General features: G+C 47.7%; 2 protein-coding genes across 2 annotated transcripts; one reads left to right on the plus strand and one right to left on the minus strand.

Moving 5' to 3' along the window:
- Positions 1-13,191: 13,191 nt before the first annotated feature.
- Positions 13,192-14,764, minus strand: CCR75_008367 (uncharacterized protein; the record flags this gene model as incomplete). The annotated part of the gene is made up of 2 exons (XM_067966419.1): positions 13,192-14,616; positions 14,723-14,764. 2 exons carry the CDS (start codon positions 14,762-14,764, stop codon positions 13,192-13,194), a joined length of 1,467 nt encoding a protein of 488 aa, XP_067821646.1.
- Positions 14,765-15,412: 648 nt separating this feature from the next.
- CCR75_008368 (uncharacterized protein) lies at positions 15,413-16,803 on the plus strand. The gene is made up of 6 exons (XM_067966420.1): positions 15,413-15,562; positions 15,624-15,690; positions 15,773-15,845; positions 15,917-16,109; positions 16,165-16,337; positions 16,412-16,803. Exons 1-6 carry the CDS (start codon positions 15,472-15,474, stop codon positions 16,520-16,522), a joined length of 708 nt encoding a protein of 235 aa, XP_067821644.1. The 5' UTR covers positions 15,413-15,471; the 3' UTR covers positions 16,523-16,803.
- Positions 16,804-22,500: the final 5,697 nt, after the last annotated feature.

Raw genomic sequence — 22,500 nt, forward strand, 5'->3', positions numbered from 1 at the left:
GCCTCTGCGATGCAGTACACGGAATGGCCCAATGAACTTGGGTAGTAATTTTGTAACGGGGTCACATGTGCATGGTGTACTGACACAATAAGGATATTGTGACTATGTCATATAGTCGGAATGTGTATCAGTACATCAGGGAATATAGCTGGGTTATCGTTATGACCCAGCTAGGTACGAACGACACGTGTCGGCACCTCAAGTACGGAGTATTGCCATTAAGTAGTACTTAATTAGTAACTTTTAGTAGCCTGATTTACTGCTGTAGTTAGATTGCTTAAAGATCTCAATTAATATTATTTATAGCTTCCTCTGTGAGTTGCTTTGTGACCCTGTCACACCTGGTAGCACTTGTAGTCAATCCGGCGGCCAAGGATTGAAAACTCTGGATGGCACTCAGGATGGATGACCCTGAAGACTATATGCCTCTCAGGCAAAAAAACTATCTTCGCCTTTCCGATGCCCATTGGGCGATGCTTGAAAGAATGGCCAGCCTGTTAGGCGAGGAGGATTGACGGGTTTCCTTCCCTGACTGCCGACCAACAAAGGGCTCGAAATGAGCGCTTCGAGCGCTACGACTCCTCTCGCATTGTTCACGTGAGTACGGCGACGCAAGATGCCGCACGTACGGCAGTGAGAGCTGAGACACACGGCACCTATTCGACGACGATGTTGTATACGCCGCGTCCAGATATGTCGAAACCTGTGAAGATTCGCGTTCCTACGTTCGACGGGAAGCAAGCGGATAGCTTGTTCCTCTGAATCGGGGAGATCGAGATTGCGCTGAGCGCAGGCCAGATTGGCGACGCGAGGTCTTAGGTGGCTGTTGCTCTTTCGAACCTGGGAAATCGGGCTATGGAAGAGACGTCAACTCCGAGATACTTTGTCTCGTGGAAGCTCATGGCTCAGGACATGCGAACGACATTTTTAATCGCCAACTTGGCCTACCGTCATCGGTCAATATTCCTGCGGAGCAAGCAAGGAAACCGGTTCTCACAGGACTGTGTCATGGAGCTTGAAAATTTGGAGGCCGCCATGGCCGGGGCTCCGTTGTCGGGAGAAGTAAAGGTCACGGTGTTCATGGACGGTGTCCGAGTCGGTCCTGTTCGCACTCAACTCTTTCGCCACCAAGCGACTACGTTCAACGAAGCTCTGCACATAGCTTTGCTGAAAGATCACTGCACGAGATCGGCCCAGGGCCACGTCGGGTCGATGGAATTCGCCGAAGACCCCACCCCCGTGCAGATTTTATCGGCTGGGCGGGCGCGTCCGCGCTAGAAAAATTCGAAGGCCGGTTTCCGCTGTTTTGGGTGTAATGCGCGTGGGCATTATCGCAGAAACTGCCTAAAGAACCCAGGGAAGGTAGTCCATGGCACGCCTGCTTCGACGAAGCAAATTCTGAACGCAGTGAGCGTCGTACAGTCGGGAAACGAAGTCTCTTAGTAGGCGCGGGACGTCCTACTGGGAGGTCACTCGCTCTCAAGAACGGAGGAAGGTTGCCTCCTCATCTTCCTGGAGAACAAGTCCCGGGAATAACACTGTTGTGTTTGTCTGTGGCCGCTGTGCGGTCAAAGTTGGTGGTGGTTACCGCTAAAGTGAAGGGGTACGAAGATCCATGACGGTGTTATTTGACTTGGGCGCGTCATACAACTTCGCGACTAACGCCAATGTGGGGAAGAATCAAGCGTTGTACGCCAAGGCTATTGAAGACTATAAGCAAGGTGTCCGTTTGCCTAGCGACAGGATCGATCGCATCGACTCGTATAGTTTTGTTACCCTTAATAATCAATTTTGATGAGTTTGATTTGAAGGACCGTTCATTGTCTTGAGTATGGACGATCGGTATGATCTCATCCTTGGGATGCCATGGCTTATGAAGCATAAGCCATGGAGCGACTGGCGTAGTCGCACCGTGGGTGCTAGTCTCAAGCCACTCGTGGAACGAGCCTTGGTGGGTAATGTTTCCTCCTCGTCACGCGATGGATTTGTGCACGAACATCGCATTGCACGCTCGGAACGTTTCTTGCCAATTTGGCAGAGGTAGTGCATGAAGAAGGCCGTCGAGTATCGACTGGGGCCTTAGTTGGTGTTGAGGCTGGGTCAGCCTCCACAAAGGAAATCGCGATCGAGGATGGTTGAGCAAGCGGTAGTGCTGCGGTCAAAACTGCTCAGGAAGTAGCTGTCGCTGGGCGACGCGCGAATGAAGGAGTCGTGTTTCCTCTTTCATCGAAAGTCGCAACCGTGGGCGGTTACGTACAGAATAGTGCTGCGGTCACAATTGCTCAAGAAGGCGATGTCGCTCGGCGATACGTTAGTGAAGGAGATGCGTTTCCTCCTTCACCGGAAGATTGTAAACGTGGGGGGTTGCGGAAGCGGTAATGCTGTGGCCACTATTGTTCAGGAAGATGCAGTCGTCGACCGACGCGCACATGAAGAAGATAGTTCATTGCTTGACAGCGAGTCGCAGTTGTTGAACAGCACGTACAAGGCGGTGAGACTGGATCAGTTCCCGCACAGGAGGGCGTAAAGCACGGCGATACGCACAAGTGGGGCTGGTCCAGCTCATGAATTGGTGATCATAGTCGCGAATCGACATGAAATAGAAGGGATTGTGGTGGAACCGCTTCCTAATCTCGAAGAATTGTAGGAGCTTGAGGAGATATCCCAAAGGGAATTCCTAGCGAACCTCACGGAGGGTTAGCTAGAAGATGTGGTCCTCATACGTTGCGAAGCGACGTCTGTGGATTTGAACACCTCTTCGGTCATGGACGCGGAGGTGTTGGACAAGGAGAGCAAGGCTCATCGTCAGAAGAGGTATGGCTCGGCCATTCTAAAGGATCCGTTTTATCCTCTGTTGAAGGATTTTGTGGATTTGATATCGAAAAACCTTCCCTCGGTTACTTCCGGATCGGGGTGTACGCGACGAGATTGATCTGGAGCCGGGTACAAAGTACCAAACGACGCGCAATTGGTCACTGCCCAAGGAGCAAGGTGACGCTATTGACGCATTCTTTGCGGAAAGCACGCAGCAGATCTGGTCCGAGATTTGAAGTCGCTACACTCGTCGCCGACGTTTTGTGCGCGTAAACCCAATGGGAAACGGCGCATGGTTCATGCAGAGCAACATGGCCGGCTGCAGTATTTTTTACGCGCTCGACATGGTCGACGGCTATTATCAACTACTCATGAGGGATACAGATATTCCTCTCACAACAGTGAGTTCTCCGAGTGGGATGTTATGGGAATGGGTGGTCATATCCCAGAGGCTTTTAAACGCAGCAGCTATGTTTAATAGGCTGGTTACGCAACTCTTTCGGCCGAAGCGGCACATCGCACAGACGTATTTCGACGATATATGGGTTGACAGCAAGGATGAAGGGAGTAAAATGGATGTTCAGGTGGATATCGAGCACGTTCGAGCGGTGTTGATGTGTAGGCGCGAGAATTGACTTTTTGCGAACATCAACAAGTGGCTCTCTGGGGCGGAAGAGAGTCCTTTTATGGGATGTTTCATTGGAAAGAGTGGAATCCGTGCGGATCCAGAGAAGATTTGAGCAATTGCACAATGGCCCGCAAGTGCTTCGGTCTCGCGAACTATGTGCATAAGTACAGCGAGAATCACGCAAAGATGGCCAGGTCATTGACCAACTTGCTGATGAACGACGTGGTCTGGTCGTGGACTGAGGAGGCTCAACAAGCCCTTCTAGCGATTAAGTTGAGCCTACAGTCGGCACCAATATTGGTGTTGTCGGACGAGGATCGTCCATTTAGTGTGGTGTGTGATGCATCAGACTTGCCGTTGGCTGCTCTGTTGCACCTGGATGCCAATGGTAATAAACGGGTAATTTTCTTTCAATCGCGGCAGCTTAGACCGCTGAGAAGAATAATCCAGTGCACGACATGGAACTTCTCGAAATGAAGTACGCCCTAAAACCCATTGTCGTCTATACAGACCATGCCTCGTTGATGACGGTGACTCAGTCGCCCCATTTGTCACAGCGCATGATGCGATGGTTGTCATTCTTTGCGGATTACAACTTTACGGTGGCTTACAAGCCAGGAAAGCAGAATGTCCTAGCGGACGCCCTTTCGAGACGTCCTGATTACGAACTGGCACGCGTTGTGCACCCTAAATTATCAGTGTTCGAGCTTATACGCAAGGCATATGTTCAACACACGGATCTTCAAGGGATTGTATAGTCGTTGAGCGCATCTTTGGAAGCCGTCAACTTGACGAAGCTCCAGCAGACACATTACCAATCGGTAAAGTCTGTCCGATGGACTTCTGTTCTACAGTGTGAATCCGGGGGATGAACACGCGTGGTCGTCGCTAACGACGAAGATTCCAGTCCCGAATCCTCTATGAGGCACATGATACGCCGAATACTGGACATTTGAAACGCGAAAAGACGTACATATCTGTGGCACATGACTTCTAGTGGCCCCACGTTTCCAAGTGGGTTCGGTCGTATGTCAAGACGTGCGAGACTTGTCAACGAGTGAAGCCTCTTCCGTCTTCAGAAACGCCGCTACAGAGTTTGCCGGTCCAAGTGAACTGCTGGCGCTCATTGAGCGTGGACATCATCTACGACTATCCGGCAGATAGGCATGGCCATACGGGCATTATGGTATTTGTGTGACGCCTCAGCAAGATGGTGCGGCTAGTGGCGGTTTGCCGAAGCATTACGGCATCGCAGGCGGCACAGCTGTTCATCGACAATGCGTTTCGACATTACGGACTTCCGGAGTCTTTCGTGAGTGATCGATATCCTCGGTTTGTGTCCGCCTTTCGGCAACATCTTTATCGAATATGGGAACTCGACTGATATGTCGACGGCGGATCATCCGCAGACGGATGGTCAGACCGAACGGGTCAACCGTGTTTTGGCGAATGTGATTTGCAGTATTTGCGTGGATGAGCTATTTCAATGGAGTGCGCAATTAGCGCAAGTGGGATTCGCAATGAATAAAGCGGTGCCTTGGTCGACATGGTTTGCCCCGTTCTATGTGAATGGGTTGCGGCATCTGCGTACTCCTCTTTCGTTGCCAATGGCTTCTAATGTCTAATGTGGGGGAGGCTGTCGCCGATGACCTAAGAGGCCTAAATGGGTTTCGACCATTGGTCAAACCGAATTTGCTGACGTTTATTGAAACTGGTGAAGCCATTAGGCTACTTGTCAGGGACGCCATGGCTTCTGCTCAAGACCCTCAAAAGGAAAACAGTGACAGCATGGTCGTCGGAATACGCGAGTGTTTAAGATTGATGATTTTGTGCTACTTAATGCTAAGAACCTACCTATACACGCGGTATCAGCTGTCGGGAGTACGAAGCTTCGACCGCGTTTCGTGGGACCCTTCACGGTCATTGGCGTTTACGGCGATGCCTACGCCTTAAACTTGCCATCGGCTATGGCAACGCACCCAACATTCGATGTTGGCTTGCTTACTGCATTCCTTGATCCGGCGGATCGGTCTAAACAAACGCCACAGTTGTCCCATCATCTGACGAAGGTCATCAGCCGAGGGCGCAGCAGACTCCTCACTTACTGGATGACCGGTCGTTCTTGAAGGATTCGCAGGTGGCCCCGAAGGGTACGACGATGACGAAGGGGTACGCAGACTGGCGCGTGGGAGGTGCAGGAGCCTGCGTGAGCTTGCAAGGTTGCGCTCAAGGATCTCCACCCGATCAAACAACGAAACCAGCCAACGCTGATTGTCATTCAAGTCTTTGTTCATCGTCGCAGTCAAATACCCCATCCAATCGTCGAGCTGAGTAGCAAGCTGCTCCAAGCGATGCCGTTGGTGGCTCTGTGATTCGTCACAATGATTCACACGACGATCATCTGCATGATCATGGTCCTCAAGGACACAGACACGATCCCTCGAGGTAGATAGGTCGTCTCGATATGCCGCCAAGCGATACTGGCAGGAAGCCAGTGAGTTCTGAAGGGGTTGTAACTTTCCAGACGAACGCGATGAACCATGGTGGTATGATCCGGTCTCCTCAACCCTTGTTATGTCACGACGGATAGCGATACGTCCATAAGAAAATTTGGTCGGACATCGACGTAAGGCGGGACGACAGAAGCCCTGGGTAAAGTGGCGTGGCTACCCGAAGGCCCAATCTGTGGGAACCGGAGGATTGCCTCGTGGAGGACTGCGCGGACCTCGTAAACGCTTATAGGCGTTGCCACTCAATTGCTCCGCGCTAACCGGGCCAAGAAGGCTCTTCGGGTCGATGTCGTGGGGTGATGTCCCCTTCTGGATTTTAATGATGACCTCTTGGAGAATAAGCGTCGGGGTAAGACTGTCTCGGTCTATACGACGATAGACATCCCACCGCTGATCAGCAACCGCCTTAGCCATGTGAAATCGAAGACGTCGAAGTGCCAGCCAGTCGAGCCGATGCGGCGAGTTGGAGAATTCGGGGATGCGATATCCATGGCGGTGAGCCACGGGCGGAGTTGGTCTTCGTAAGTCTGTCAGCCGACGTCAATGTCGTCATCATGGACAAGTGGGCATTCATCGATCTGCTCCATAGGTCATCCTCGATCTCAGAATAATTGGAGGTATTCCGCGTAGTTCGCCACGAACCAAACCTTCACTGCAAGCGGCTGGTCTCTTGTCCGCGGGACGCAAGTGTCACAACGACGCTTGTGGTCTCCTTGGGGCTCCGATGGACACAGTGGAGGTGCTTGTTCGCCGGTATGGCTCGAGCTTGAGGGTCTCATGGAGACGTCGTCACGTGGTACGCTCGCAAAAGGTGGTTTCGATTCTGGAGAAAGTGTGTCGGCAGTGATCGTCTCAAGTGGAGCATGATGAACATCGGTGAAATATCGGGGATGAAGTTGGTGTCGAACTCGCGAGCACACTTCAGTCCTTATGCACGCTTTTGCCGCTTGCAGTGTCGAGCGGTAGTTCACAGAGCTGACAAAGCACGTGGCTTCTTATTCGAATGGTGTTGAGAGCGCGTTGCGTAAAGCTCTGCGACGTAGCTTGCCGAGCAGGTTGCTTCTCTCACGATCTTTCGCATCCGAATTGTTTGCGTCCTAGTAAGCTGCTTTTGGTGGAGATGAAGTCGTAATATCCGGTTGGTCATCATGCACGGGGTTTAACAGCTCCAGTGATGTCTCTTCAGCGTGCCCGGTTGGCGTCGTTCGTCTGTCGTTGTGGTGACTGTATCAGTCGATGTCGTCGTGTGCCCTGAGGGCGTCTTGTGGTTGTCGTTATCAAAGTCACTGCGGTGGCTCAGCGTGTGTGGGTGCCAGCGTTGTAGGCTCGTTGTGTCACTCACTTCCCTTCGGGTTCCCCCCTCCCGGCAAACGGTGTTTCCTATTTAGGTGTGGGAGGGTGTAACGGGATCACTTGTGACTGGTGCTGACGCACTAAGGATATTTTGACTATGTCATATAGTCGGGATGTGTATCAGTATATCAGGGAATATAACTGGGTTATCGTTATGGCCCAGCTAGTGTATGAATGACACGTATCGGCACCTCAAGTACGGAGTATTGATATTTAGTGATACTAAATAAGTAATATTTTGTAGCGTTCCTAGCAAAGTTTTGGAGAGTCATGAAGCCACCTTTGCTAGGCAACAAAAGCGCTATTGGCGCGGATCATTGACTGAGTCTGGCAGTGTTTTAAACATTGGAACGCCTGAGTTAATATAATAAACTCCAATGTTGTAAACATTAATTCTGAGTTCGACTCAGAAAAAGACGGTGGAACGGCACGTACTTTGTCGAGTGACACTCGTTTTAACAACGATTTACTGAATGCTGAAAGCATTGTAGACTTAAGGCCGAGTCATCAAGGGTGCAATATCCCTGAGATACGTGGGGTAGCACGTCTTAGTCCACCGAGTTTGGTCGGCCGAGGTGGCCCCATACTGAGTGTCAATAGTGACACTATTGGCGATTTGCCAGGGCATCAAGAGTGCAATACCCTGAGAAACGTTGAGTGGCACGTCTAAGTCCACCGAGTGTGGTCGACCGAGGTGGCACCATACTGAGTGTCATTAGCGACACTATTGGCGGTTCGCCAGGGCTTTAGGGTCAATCCCTTCTAATGCACGTGGAGTGATACGTAAAGTTCGCTGGATAAGGAAGTTGAGCTACCTAACTACTTGTTAAATGTCGAATTAGAGGGATAAAATGAATCCGTAGGATCTTTAAAGATCGATGACCCACTCCGCGCATTAAGTGCAGCTTTGAGTCATCCAGGACAGCTTCGGCCAGAAGTGACGATGAGTTTAGCTCAATCTTTAGTCGAATGACCACCATCTCAGATAAGTCACCAGCCTTTAAGGCTCGGCCGAACTCATCAATAGGCATTTGGTCTAGCTTTAAAAGAACATGTAACGAAGGGATTGCCGAAAACTAACTTCTCCCTCAGTGTTACCGCTTACACCATTTACAAGCGTATGCAACTGCTCGCTCGTATCACTTTGTGAGGGTATAGATGGTTCGCGTCCCCTGTCTCGGAATAGAGTCAACACGCCTCTTCGACGTCGGGACATCCACGTCCTCGAATTTTCCTGCCTGAATTGGTTCTTTGCTAGAGCTGTTGTCTACTTGATTAAGGAATTCCAAGATATTGTATGTACCAATTCACCATCTATTTGACTCCGAATAGAGGTGTCCGTCGTGCAATTGACTTAATTCCGGGAACCAGATACTGTGTCACACGACAGTGGCCTTTACCAAAGGAACTGTGCGACGTTATTGACGAATTCCATTCGTGCTAGCACGAGGCTGGAATGGTACGAAAGAGCAAATTTCCCCATTCGACACCGACATTTTGTGTAAAAAAACAAATGGTAAATGGCGCATCGTATATGCTTATAATAAGCTTAATGCTGCCACTATACCAACACAAACCCCCATCATAGAAAGGATATTCTTCAGAACAATATGGTGGGATGTACAATGTATAGTGCACTTGACATAGTCGATGGTTATTGTCAACTGCTCATGCGAGCTAGCGATATCCCGCTTACGCGGTTCGCACCCTAAGCGGTATGCTATGGGAGTGGTTGGTTATGCCACAAGGGCTTTCCAACGCCCCGGCAGCATTTGATCGTCTAGTGACGCAACTGCCCTCATCGGGGTTATGCACAGACTTATTTTGATGCCATTTTTGTACATAGTCGTGCGGAGCAGGGTCGGTCGGATGTGGAAAACCATTAAAAGCATTTGCAAGCAGTGCTCGAGTGAGTATGTCAATGCATCTTAATGCATTTTTTGCGCAGAAGAAATGCCTTTGTTAGGGTGCTTCAATGGGAAGCGAGACCTCAGACCGGATCCTGCTAAGATAAAGCGATAGTAGCCTGGCCGGTTCCGAAAAACCGAAAGGATTTGCGTAAGTGGTTGGGTCTTGCCAACTTTTCACACAAATTTAGCGAAATTACGCTGATATGGCTAGGCCATTATATAGTCTCCTATAAAAAGGATACAGAATGGTGCTGGACTAGCACAGAACATAATGCTTTTCAAGCAGTTAAGAATAGTCTTATCCATGCCCCAATTCGGGCACTTCCGAATCCAAATTGGCCCTTCAGTGTCGTCTGTGACGCATCAGATTTTGCCATTGGCAGTGTTCTGTGACAATTTGATGCTGATGGGCGTGATCGTGTTATTGCTTTCGAGTTTAGACAGCTTAAAGCTGCGGAAAAGGACTTCCTTCTTCATGAGAAAGAGTTACTTGGTATGAAGTATGCTCTCCTCAAATTCAGAGTTCATCTGCTCGACTCTAAGCCGTTTGTGATATACACAGATCACGCGTCATTACGCACGGCGACTAAGTCGCCCTACCTCTCACAGAGAATGGCCCGATGTCTATCCTTTTTCGCCGAATACACCTTAGAGATGAAGTATAAGCCTGGCAAGCAGAATGCTTTGTCCTATGCGTTATCACGCAGACCAGATTACGAGCTCTCTCATTTAGCGACTATAATGTCGCCTATTACTGAATTAATCGGTTCGGCTTACGCTAAGGATGAACAGTGTGTAGCTCTGCTACGAGCTTTAAAGAGCTCTGAATCGGGTTTAAATTGTCGCCAGGTTTGCGTGCAAGGACACACCGATTTTCTATCGACAACGACCTGTTGCTTTATTGCACGGACGCTGCGGATCCTCCGTGCGTCGTTGTTGGGTAATTAGCCAATAGGCTTGCTGATATCAGCCCTGTTGCCGTTCGGAATTAACTTATAAGTAAGCGAGTTTCTCGCGATTCAATTTAGTGTCTAAAGACATGTAAGGGACACGATCGCTAATAGCCAAGACAAACAAAAAGCACAAGCAGATGTCAAAGACAGAAGCTGGATATATTCTTTTGTGGTCGGAAACCGACTTTATTTGACGTTAAAATTCTACCTACTAACTTGATTTCCGCGGTCTTCTAGACCAAATTGCGCCCGCGCTTTATAGGACATTCTCGGTCATGGCCAAGAAGGGCCCTACTTACACGTTAAACTTTTCTAGCAAGCTACGTACACACCCAATATTCTACGTTGGCTTGGATAAGCCATATCGGCACTTTTCCCACGTGGACTTAAAGGCGCTTGCGCCGAGACAGGATGTCGTCCCGCAGATTGTTGCATCCTCACCAGGATGTCCAGCTGGCCCTTTGAACGAGATTGATGACGCTCCAGCGTCGGACGATGGTTCTGAACCCCTTCAAAAGAGCTCTCAATCCGAGCAAGGCTCCCACGAAGAAGTTGTACCTCATGCTTCCATCGAGATTTCGCCCCCTCCCGCGCTACTTGATGCGCGAGCGAACCATCAGTTTCACGTAAAAAAAACTTTTAAAGCGACGTCGTCGTAAGGCTAATACCAGTATCTGGTGAAGTGGCTGGGTTCCCCTCCTCTGAAAACTCTTGGGAGTTTGGGGTACCTTTTCGGCAAGATTGCCAGTACGCCGTTGACGCTTTAGAGCGCCAAGCTCAGGGTCAACTCGCGTCAAACGACGCTTCCCACCATTCGAAGTGGGATAAAGTGGATCTATAGCCTCAGTGCGGCTTCGGGCAATGGTTGCACGGTCAACCGAAGCACTGAAATATCGGCTAGACTTTTCTTCGTTTTGAGGCATAAATGCCTAACGTAACTGGCCTTTGGCCATAAGGTTGGCGAAATCGAAGCGAAGCTTCCGTTCCAAACGAACATCAGCCACATCCGCAGACTCTCTGATATGTCAAATATTGCGGAGGCGGCGGGCCGGATCGACCCAGTTTTCAAATGAGACTTCATTCACTTCTTGTTTCGTTTGTAAACAGAACGATCGGAATTTCCCTCATTGAGGTCACCGAAGCCTCACGGGCTTGATCACGTTAATGCGTCAGATACTGACCTCGCGTCATTATCTTTGGCGTAAGGTATCGCTCATGAAGAGCGTCGCGAGCAGCGATCTCCTCCGGCGTCCTTGCCGGGTCACCAGAGTCCCGGTGGCAAAGCTGTGACCCGCGATCTCATGAGAAGCTCTTCCGCACTAAGCATAGTGGATCTATACTCACAATGAGCTTAAGCTTTCGCTATCTCGGTAGCTCGATGACGAGCTTGTTCCTCTATGAGGATTGCCCGCTCTTGCTCTTCATCGAGCGGATTCGCAATGATGCTGGACTCAGGTCCTGTGCCCTGCTAAACGCAGTTAAGACATCAGCGGCACCACGATCTGGAAACGGATTCGGGGCCCGCCGACGTTCATCGGGAGGAGAACGCGTGTAAGAGCGACGCTCTTGTTTCTCATCCTCTGATGGAGTGTGACTTTTCATAGTCCACCATTCCCTCATCGTCGAGGAAGGTTCTAAGAGTCCGTGACTCGTGGGACAAAGGAAAGCAAAACACAACCAAACGATTGGCTGTTAAGGTTCCAACCTCAAAAAGGAAATGAAGCGAATGTTGTCACTCGGTGTCAACAGTCTGATGGCGCAGGGTGTAATGGGGCATACATCGGTTGGAGAACCGTTGTTGTGCAACATTTACTTTACGGATAAAATACCCTTTTATCCTATTCTAAAACAGTTAATTCTTAAATCCCATTTGTTATGGGTAGCAAATGTGGTCGCCGCCAGACATAAATCTGGCGGCCGAAATCTATTTTTAAATTAGCTAGGGTAAGGTTTAAGATTAGATAATTAAATAAAATGCAGCTCGATCTTAAAGCGTTAAGTGCCATTCTAAGGCTTGCGCAATTATCTTTAAGAGAAAGATGCCTTTCTAAGGTATATACGCTTGGGTTCTAGTTGCCCCTTGGTCCTACGAACCCCTAAATCCCTTGATCTAGGTTTCATTAAGCTTTGATAGCTTGTACGACTCCCTGAGCTGTAAAACCCATTAGACTCTCCGAGTCTAAAAGTCCTCCTCTGACTTTAGGAACGAGGTAGCTACAGTCTATGAATATAATACTCTTTATTATTCTTTATTGTTCCTCTTATAGGTAACAATAATACTGTAACGAGCTACCCCGTCCCAGCAATTGCTTTATTGTGGTGCACAAACAAGCCAAGAGTGTGGCACAATACTTAGGCTTACAACATCACAATTTTTAGCATGAGTCCTGTCGTCAAAATATCAACGTTCGCAAAATCACGACAAACTTGAAGCGGATAAACCATCAACTATGTTGCCCGTCACGCAGAGGCAACGAATTTGCAGTTGTAATTCAGAACGATCTCCAGCAAGAGGTTGGGTTCTACGGGTGCAACAGGCAAACGCATTGCAAAAGCACTAGGCATTCGGTCATGGACCTTTGAGTCCTTCGCGATAGTATAATCTTTGCGTCACCGCCTGAGTTTCTTCCACCTCTCCTAAATTGAGTTCCTGTAACGCGGAAGAGAAAGTTCTAACAATCTGAAGTCTCAAACATAACAAGCAATTCCTTAAGAGACAGATGCACACACAAAATTCTGTTTCGACATGCACTTGCATTTATTCTCAGACTTTCTTGGTACTTTTGCTGATTTGCTCTTCGCTCAGTACGTGCGTTGACCTCTTGCTTACTCACGATCTAATACAAATTTGGTTCCGACTGGAAAAGTCAAAACACAAAGCCGAGCGACAGAAGCATCGCTCTATCTCGAATTGCCATTTCCAATCCAAACAACCTCTTCGCTCCTAACAAGTTTCAATCCCACTGTTAAAGGGAAAAAGAGTTCCCCGGTCCAGTATTCCATGCAATTGATCGCTGCTGTTTCTAGTACGAAATGCCATTCTCACGAAGAAGCTTTTCCAAAAGTGCGATTCGTGCATTCGCCGTCTCCAATTCAGTCTTGAGTTTTCCCTCGGGTGTGCTGTCCGTCTTGCCACCACCACGTGCGAAACGAGCGACACGAGCAGCGATGCCAGCGCCTACACTGGTCTTTGATGCAGTGCGTGTACGTTTACCGTCGTTGGTGATTTTGCCCTGTTGCTCCGGACGAAGAGACATCAGGACTGGAGAATTGTCCGCGCCATTGAGCCAGTCATCCGCAGACATGGAAGGAATCCCAGCGTACGTGTCGGGGAAAATATCATCCTGAAAAGCGTCTGACTTACGTGGCACAAACACGTGCAGGGGCTCAATGGCATTCGACGTCAGCTTCAGTAGACGCGTCGTCTCGCACTTCATAATATCGCACCCGCGTTTTGGGATCATTGCCATGCCCTTGGCCGAAGTCGTCGAGCGGTACTCGCTAATCGGGAACGCAAACGGCTCGCCCTCGGACATTTCATAGTATCGAATGTTACCATCCCCCTTGCCACAGAGGTACAAAAGATTCGTATCGGGATCATAGAAAGGCATGATGACACCGGCAGCTTGGTCAATATCCACCTTTTTCAGTTCCTTGTCCAAGTTTCGCGGATCCCAGACTTTAAATTGACGCTGACTCTGGCGCGTAAAGCCGACCGTAACGAACGTTTCTTTATCGCCGAGAAAGCTCATTTTCACACTCTTGGTGCCCATGTGCGCGTCGTCCTTTTGCAAAGCAATCTGGCCAGTCCGCGCATCATACAAACGCACGACTTTATCCTTGCACGAAGTAGCGAGCATGCTGCCTGTCCAGCTCCAAGCCAAGTCTTGAATCAAATTCTCACCGTGGTCATCCATTTTCACCGTCTCCGAGCCTTTTTCAATGTCCCACAGCCGTACAGAGAAATCCGACGACGTACTGGCCAGCACATTATTTGCCGTCGGATGAAACTTAATGAGTGTAACCTTGCGACCATGGCCAGTGAGATCCACCAAGGGATCGACACAAGTCTCGGTGAGTCCGCCTTCGGGAATGCCCCAAATTTTTATGGTCGAATCATCTGACGCCGACGCAATGAGATGCTCATGAAAGGGGTTAAAGTCAAAGTCCAAGATCGCCCCACGGTGGCCGGAAATAAGCGGAAAGTCGGGGTCAAACTTCCCCACTTTTTCATACGGGATCACCGCCATGGCCCCGCCACCTGCCTGAATCGACACGGCAAAAAACTTGGTGTTGCCTTTGATGTAATTCTGCTCACCCGTGGCGGTCGCTAGTCGCACATTTGTGTAGCAGGATTCGAGCTTGGCCGGCTCAATGTACACGTGGCGAAATTTGCTCTGACGCACAAAGTGGCTCATTGTACCAGGCTCCGATCGAGTTGACGAGAACTAGCACAACAGTCGCAAAACAACAATCGCATTAGCATTATTGGCTTGGAAACGGTAGCAATAATTGAATGACGTTCGCCTTCCTACTGCGTCCGCACCGCCATACTTTAGCCACAAGCTTTGAAAGCGGTGCGGACACGGGAGACATATCTATTCGGTGTACCACCTGAGGCTCTAATATGTCTAACCTGGATGACAATCCCTACGTCGAAGGAGCTACACTCACCTTGAGGCGACTTTCTTGAATATGCTCAGCGGGGGGACCCTACCACTCGAGGGAAACTACCGTGATGAACACCAAGACAGAATAGTTCGACTTTCTGTTGTGGGGTCGAGACTTGGAAGAGACGCGACTTATCTATGTCCCGGCAAACAACTCGGATGTCAATATAATATTTGCTGCTATTCTCGGCGGAAGTCGCTGACAGCGAATTAATTGCAAATGAAAAATACGAGCAATGGTCAGGTGCCGAACGTCGGACTGACGTGAAAGTCTCGGCCAACTTTGAGGAAACTAAATTCCTTGTTAAGATGATAGGTGCGATAGCCGGAAGGAACGTCCATTTGCTGCATCGTATTTTTTTCTTTTCTTTCGTGATATGATCACCAAATAACTCGAGTGGATTATTGTCAAAGTAGTATATTTAAACTGTTCTAAGCACGTTTTTCTTCGTGGTATATCCTCTGTAAAATTTAACAACATTTGGAAAGGATCGTACTGTATTACATATTGCGAAATGAAGAACGAAAATTTCCTATGTCGATTATTGTGTGGACAGAAGGACACGAAGTCCAGTGTAACAAATTCATATGACAGGCCACGAACATCTCTATTATCCCCCATCTTTCTATTGAATGAGGCGCGTTTGGACCAAGGCGACTGAGGGGAAGATGACTCCAATGATAGAGCTGCTGCGACACCAAGACTTCGTAGATATGAACAGAGGTACATTGGATGTCTCTTTCGATAAATGTTTAATGGGCATCTCACCTCTAGTATGCTAAAGAGATGCATGAGTACGACGAGATGCGCGAGAAGATCATTAAGCGGTCTCGAGAGATTCTTAAAGCCAGGTATCATGACAGTGGATATGCAAGAGCACCGTATTCATGGAACGTAATGACTCACTCGCATTATGTTACAACACCACACTAGCAAACAGGCGATATTTGCGTTGCATCGTTCGGACAAGACAGAAGCCTCAAAGCTGCTGGCCACCGCCGAGAAGGTGAGGCTAATGAATTAAGTCGATGAATGTTACAATGGACAAAATAATATAGCAGAAAAAAATATTTGCAGGTAATTCCAGAGCTGGTATCGCTTATAGAGACCAATCCGTCGCTTCGAGAGGGTGCGCTGTCGTCCTCCCTAGAGGAATATGCTGAAGCCAAATGCTTTTCTTACTATCTTGATAATAAATGTCTCCCACCCCGCGATGAGATGCCAATTGTAATGAAAAACGAGTATCTGGGCGGAGTGATCGACTTCACGGGTGAGGCAGAAAGAACCTTTTTTAAAGCAATGTAAAGTGACATGTGTGTTGGAAGGTGAACTGATGCGGTATGCGGTGGTGAAGGCAACTGCACGGGAAGTCGAAGAGGTGCAGCGTTGCAAGGATATGGTCGAAGCTATTTCTGGTGAGCTTATCCAGTTCGACTTTCGGAATGGGCCTCTTCGTCGCAAATTCGACGCGGTCAAGTACAACCTGCGCAAGCTTGAGGTAAATTATCATGGAGAGCACGGTATCTTTTGCAGCTAACTTATTACAAATTTACTTACAAATTTAATCACTAGAACACGCTGTATGAGCTGTCGTTAGTCACGAACTCAGGTCTGAGTCTGCAGGCGTACTCGGTGCAGCAGACGCCATCTGCCAAGACTCGAGATAGTGATGACGATTTATAGTTGTCTTCGACAAAATTGTGCAAATTTTCATGGGAAATAATAAAATTGTGCGAACTTGTGGTAGTAACTCGACAAATTTAAAGCTCAGCGGCACATCTGAAAAACGCCGATCTGAGCGTTCAGGATGGGCCCCTCAATTTGACTTCTTTAATTTTAATTTTAATTTGCTGTCCTTGCTTGTGCTTTGAGCATCCGAGTAGTTCATCGCCGCCTTCTTCAATCTAATGCACTGGATAGAGCCTTTCACACCATCTTTCGTGTATCCAAAATACATGCTGATTTTCACTCCCAATGCGAGGCTTTAATGCTCGCTATCTCGATTAATGCAGAAAATTGCGGAATGCAGTTCGCACACACCGAGCGCTACAATGCGACATGTACTATCTATATCCGATCCATTTTCAATTTCTATTAAACAATTATAAAATACTAATTTGATCGTGATGGTATCAAACGATTATAAAGTATAAATCAAAACTCAATTGAAGATCACTCATCAGTTGGTAATCCTTACCTGTAGAAGTTCTTTGAACTTTTACAAATAGGAAATGATGTAAATACAGGTCTATTGCCAAGTGCTTTTAACTGCCTGTTATCGGAAGCAGCGTGATTACTGTGGACGAATTTGCTGAATTTACCAACTTCCGCTATTTAATATTCCTATGTTTGGATAAGTTGTGTGCAACAAATATCACTTAGCTAGCGAATCAGAACGCACAGAAATGTAAATGTAATGCGACTGAGCCCTTAACCTTATCTCCTAAATATATTCGATGTACGTTCGCTAGTAAATGAAAACTTTTGACGACTTCATAAAAACCAACAATTTTCGACAAATATTTTTACAATCTACGGAGCGTTGCGATCCAGATGGACGTAAACAAGCTCAATTCAAATATAAAAGTTGTAATCTGCATTCGGCTCAATTCAAATCTAAAAGTCGTCATCAGCATTCGGCTTAAATTGTCACTAAGCCGATTAATTGAAGACATTTGTAATCATATCAATATCAATATTCCACAACTTGTCGCTAACGGCACTAAATTCATAATCTTGCATCTTGAAAATTTGGCCTAGTATAACGGAGTGTTTCGTTACATGAAATTAATAATTAAAGGTTGTTAATTAATATATTATCTAAAAGGTAGAGAATATTTAGAAAATATTACTTTACGTACTAATACTCGGAAAGCTTATCCATTGGTAGATATAGGCCATTTATCTACTTGCTCCGCGGTCCAGTCAGCGCTAGGCGCGCGCAAAGAGAGAGACAGATAGGACTTTACTACATGTTTTGTATTAGTTAATAATTAAGTTAAGTTAAATAGATAGAACCACAAAAGAGCTTTATTATATTAAATACAGTTATCTTTGAAACCTTTTAGAGCAAGTGTTATAAGAGAGTCTTCATCTGCACGTACTAGTGTGCGTGAAGTGATGTGAGGCACCACTCGCACTGAAGCAAAGCGAGGTGGACTTGTACTGAAGCAGTACAAGTCGGCAGTGCCCCGTTACATCTAGTAGCACTTTGTAGTCCGTTTCAGGACCACAGTTCTATTATCTAACATGTACAGATTAGATAATAATGGAAAAACGCATCACGTTTCGCGTGATAGCTACTCCTTTCTAAGTGACATAGAAAGGAGTGCGGTCGAACGAATGAGTTTGACCGTAAAAATGATGCCATCTTGACCATGCTGTCCGGTTTAAACAGAGATACCATCCATTCAGCCATCGTCAAGTTCGTACAACATAAACTTGACGAGGCAAAGGAGAAGGTAGCCTTGCTCAATCAGCAAGGCTCTCAACAGGCAGAACTATTGAGGTCGCAACAGATACAGACCCCTGTACCTGGGATGATGCACACGCGTCGTCCCGAAACTCTAAGGATTGATATCTCTAAGTATAGGGAAGTCGAAGAAGACTCCCCCTCAAGATGGTTTGTCGAGTTAGACGATACCATAGGGGCTCGTCACTTCGTCGACGAAGAAATGCAAGTCGCATTTGCTCAGTCAAATTTGGCAGGTCGTGCCAAAACTTGGGCACTAGGTCTTGAGTAGCGTGACCCTTATGTCTTTGGGTCGCAAGAGGCTTTTAAAGCCCGACTCACGACGTTTGTACAGCCTAGGGTTGAGGTCAGAGCTCGATCAGAGCTTCTGAAACTTAAGCAAAGCAAGCGTGATGTTTACTCTTATGCCCAGCACACACAACTCTTAGCGTTTTGTATCACCAATTAACCCAGTCCATGAACACACGTTGATTACGGTTTTCCTGCAAGGTCAAATAGATGGTCTTGTAAAGACTCATCTGTTCTGCTTGGAACTGGATACGCTTGAAGAAGCAATATCCGAAGCGGAATAGGAGGACTTTAGCTTGAGACAGGCTCAAGCTAGTTCGTCATCATATCGTCCTCCAAGACGACACGAACTGGGAGGTCTAGAACCTATGGACCTCTTTTATGTCAGAAGCGAGAAACCTCGCTTTTCGAACAACAAGCGATTGCAGAAATGCAATCGCTGCCAAAAGTAAGGTCACTACGCTCATGAGTTTAGTGCCCCACGCCCAGTACCGAGGTACTGAACGTACTTATGGACGAATGCCAAAAAGGGCAACAATCGCGGGTCAGACGTTGTTTCGAAATCGGAACAGCGAGTCGGACCGCCAAAAAAACAGTCGGGGTCAGTAGGGGCGCAACGCCCTTCTAATCCAGCAACCTCAAGAGAATTTGCAAATCACTTGACAAAAGTTGCTCCAGACACACATTTTGTGTCTCTGCACCTAGCGATGAGGTATCCCTCATATCCATGAAGTTAAAAGAAACAAATGATTTGTCACTCAGAGCCCTAGTGGACTGCGGAGCGTCGAAAAACTTTATTCGTCGCCAGTCACTAGAGGGTCGTAGGCTCAAATATGTTGAGCGCGACATCCCTTCAACGAGGAGGACGGTGCGTCTAGCGACAGGAGCATCGATAACAGTAATGAAACGCGTAGTAGGAAATTTCACTACACGTTAAAAGGTTTACAGTAAGATGATGATTTTATCGTACTGAATTTAAAGGACACATTTGATGTCATCTTAGGTTTACCTTGCTTAGAAAAAAATGAGCCAAGAATCAGCTGGCAGCATCGATCCGTAAAGATGCTTGCGACTTGTTAATCATATGGCCATCTGATGAACGTCTTGGAGCGCCTACAAGTGTGTGGATGTACGGCGAGTGAGTGCGATGGCCTCACTTGTGGTACGGTCGTTAGTACAACTGCGCAAGATCTCGGTGGGATTACTAATCACAATGTGGAGTCAGCTACCGGCGGCTGTGCGAATGCACAGGAAGCGCCGAATCTCCACCAATCGAATAAGTGGAGAGGATTGAAGACATGAATGTACGCCTAGTGGGCGACATTCGAGGTAGATGCCGATTGTCCAAAAGGGACAACACGATGATCCTAAATCGAGTAGAGAGTCGATAGAAGAAGACCCGACTGTGATAGCGCAACCACTGTCGGAAGACGTTGAGGGAATAAGTCCCCACGTACTTGAGGAGAAATCTCCTCAAATACTTAATGTTGAAGTGACTAGAATTCCAGATCCCGAGGAACTAATCCCTCGGCAGCCTGTGGATAAATCCCAGGGAGAAACCGAAACATTAAATGTCTTGGTTAATAACGGTTCAAGAGTAGGCGCTTATACTCTTGATCTGTATGCGCCTCCGAAGTAAACTTCGGAGATAACTCAATCACCAATCCTAGAACCTAAGCGGCTCTTGAGAGATCTGCATGGTGGGAAAATCAAGCAGATCTGCGTGCTCGTCACAGAGGACGATTATTAACCGATATTCGGTCAGCGGTAATTTTTGCAGAGAACGAACTGGTTCTCAGTAGTTTATCGATGGACGAAAGTGTCCTCGATGTGAAGACTCACATTTGAGAGATATACTACTCAATCCTGGGAGTCACTTAAGACAAACAATATACAAGTATTTGATTGAATTCAGGGATGTATTCCCTGAGGTAAATCCATGCCAGTTGCCTAAGGATAAAGGCCCTCGATATGAGATCGAGGTCAAACCGGGCTCGAAGTACTGTGTCATGAAGCAGTTGCCACTGCCTCGTCAGCAAGTAGTTGCGATTGATATGTTCTTTATCGATCGATTAAAATCGCGCCATTTAAGGAGTCAACCTCCCCGCATAGCTCTCCGACTTTCTGTGTGCGAAAGGCCACATGAGGGTGGCGGATAGTGCACGCATTCAATTAACGGAATGCTGCAACGGTACCGGCTCAAACGCCCAAACCTAGAAAAGACGTAATCATAGATGGTATGTCTAAGAGTACCATCTTTTCGTCTATGGACCTGATAGATGAATTTTATCAGATCCTTATGCGTGAACGGGACATCCCGTACACAGCAGTGAAGACTCCAAGTGGGTGCTCTCGGAACGGCTAGTAATGCCACAGGGGCTTGGTAACGCCCCTGCAACATTCAACAGATGCGTAACGAATCTGTTTCGGAGCGGTGCGAGAATTCACACCGAGTTATTTTGACGATGTATTCGTCGATACCCGGGCCGTAGACGGAAATACGGATGTGGAAGTTCGTAAAACGCACGTTCGTCAGGATCTTACACTTATGCGAAAGCATAAGTTGCACAAAAATCTCAAGAAGTGTAGATTCGCTGCAAGCGAAATACCACTTCTTGAGTGCATCGTCGGTAAACACGGCGTGCGCCCTGATCCCGAAAGATCAAGGCAATCACCAACTGGCCAGTTCCAGTCGATGTCAAGGGACTTAGAAAGTTCCTTGGTTTAGCGGCGTACTTGCACAAGTACTCNTGTGGAGTCAGCTGCCGGCGGCTGTGCGAATGCACAGGCAGTGCTGAAGGTCCACCACCCGAATAAGTCGAATGAATTGAGACATGAATGTACGTCTAGCGGGCTACATTCAAGGAAGGTACCGGTTGTCCAAAAAAGACAACACGATGATCCTAGACCGTAGTTGAGAGTCGACCGTAGAGGACCCGACTGTGATAGCGCAATCATATTCGGAAGATGTTAAGGGAATAATCTTCGCGTAGTTGAGAAGAAAACCCTCAAATGTTGAAGTGACTAGACTTCAAGATCCCGAGGGATTAATCCCTCGGCAGCCTGTGGATAAATCCCAGGGAGAAACCGAAACATTAAATGTCTTGGTTAATAACGGTTCAAGAGTAGGCGCTTATACTCTTGATCTGTATGCGCCTCCGAAGTAAACTTCGGAGATAACTCAATCACCAATCCTAGAACCTAAGCGGCTCTTGAGAGATCTGCATGGTGGGAAAATCAAGCAGATCTGCGTGCTCGTCACAGAGGACGATTATTAACCGATATTCGGTCAGCGGTAATTTTTGCAGAGAACGAACTGGTTCTCAGTAGTTTATCGATGGACGAAAGTGTCCTCGATGTGAAGACTCACATTTGAGAGATATACTACTCAATCCTGGGAGTCACTTAAGACAAACAATATACAAGTATTTGATTGAATTCAGGGATGTATTCCCTGAGGTAAATCCATGCCAGTTGCCTAAGGATAAAGGCCCTCGATATGAGATCGAGGTCAAACCGGGCTCGAAGTACTGTGTCATGAAGCAGTTGCCACTGCCTCGTCAGCAAGTAGTTGCGATTGATATGTTCTTTATCGATCGATTAAAATCGCGCCATTTAAGGAGTCAACCTCCCCGCATAGCTCTCCGACTTTCTGTGTGCGAAAGGCCACATGAGGGTGGCGGATAGTGCACGCATTCAATTAACGGAATGCTGCAACGGTACCGGCTCAAACGCCCAAACCTAGAAAAGACGTAATCATAGATGGTATGTCTAAGAGTACCATCTTTTCGTCTATGGACCTGATAGATGAATTTTATCAGATCCTTATGCGTGAACGGGACATCCCGTACACAGCAGTGAAGACTCCAAGTGGGTGCTCTCGGAACGGCTAGTAATGCCA

This window comes from Bremia lactucae, assembly GCF_004359215.1.
Source record: "Bremia lactucae strain SF5 chromosome Unknown BlacSF5_NotPlaced_19_SHOA01000004.1_2068294bp, whole genome shotgun sequence".
Lineage (NCBI taxonomy): Eukaryota > Oomycota > Peronosporomycetes > Peronosporales > Peronosporaceae > Bremia > Bremia lactucae.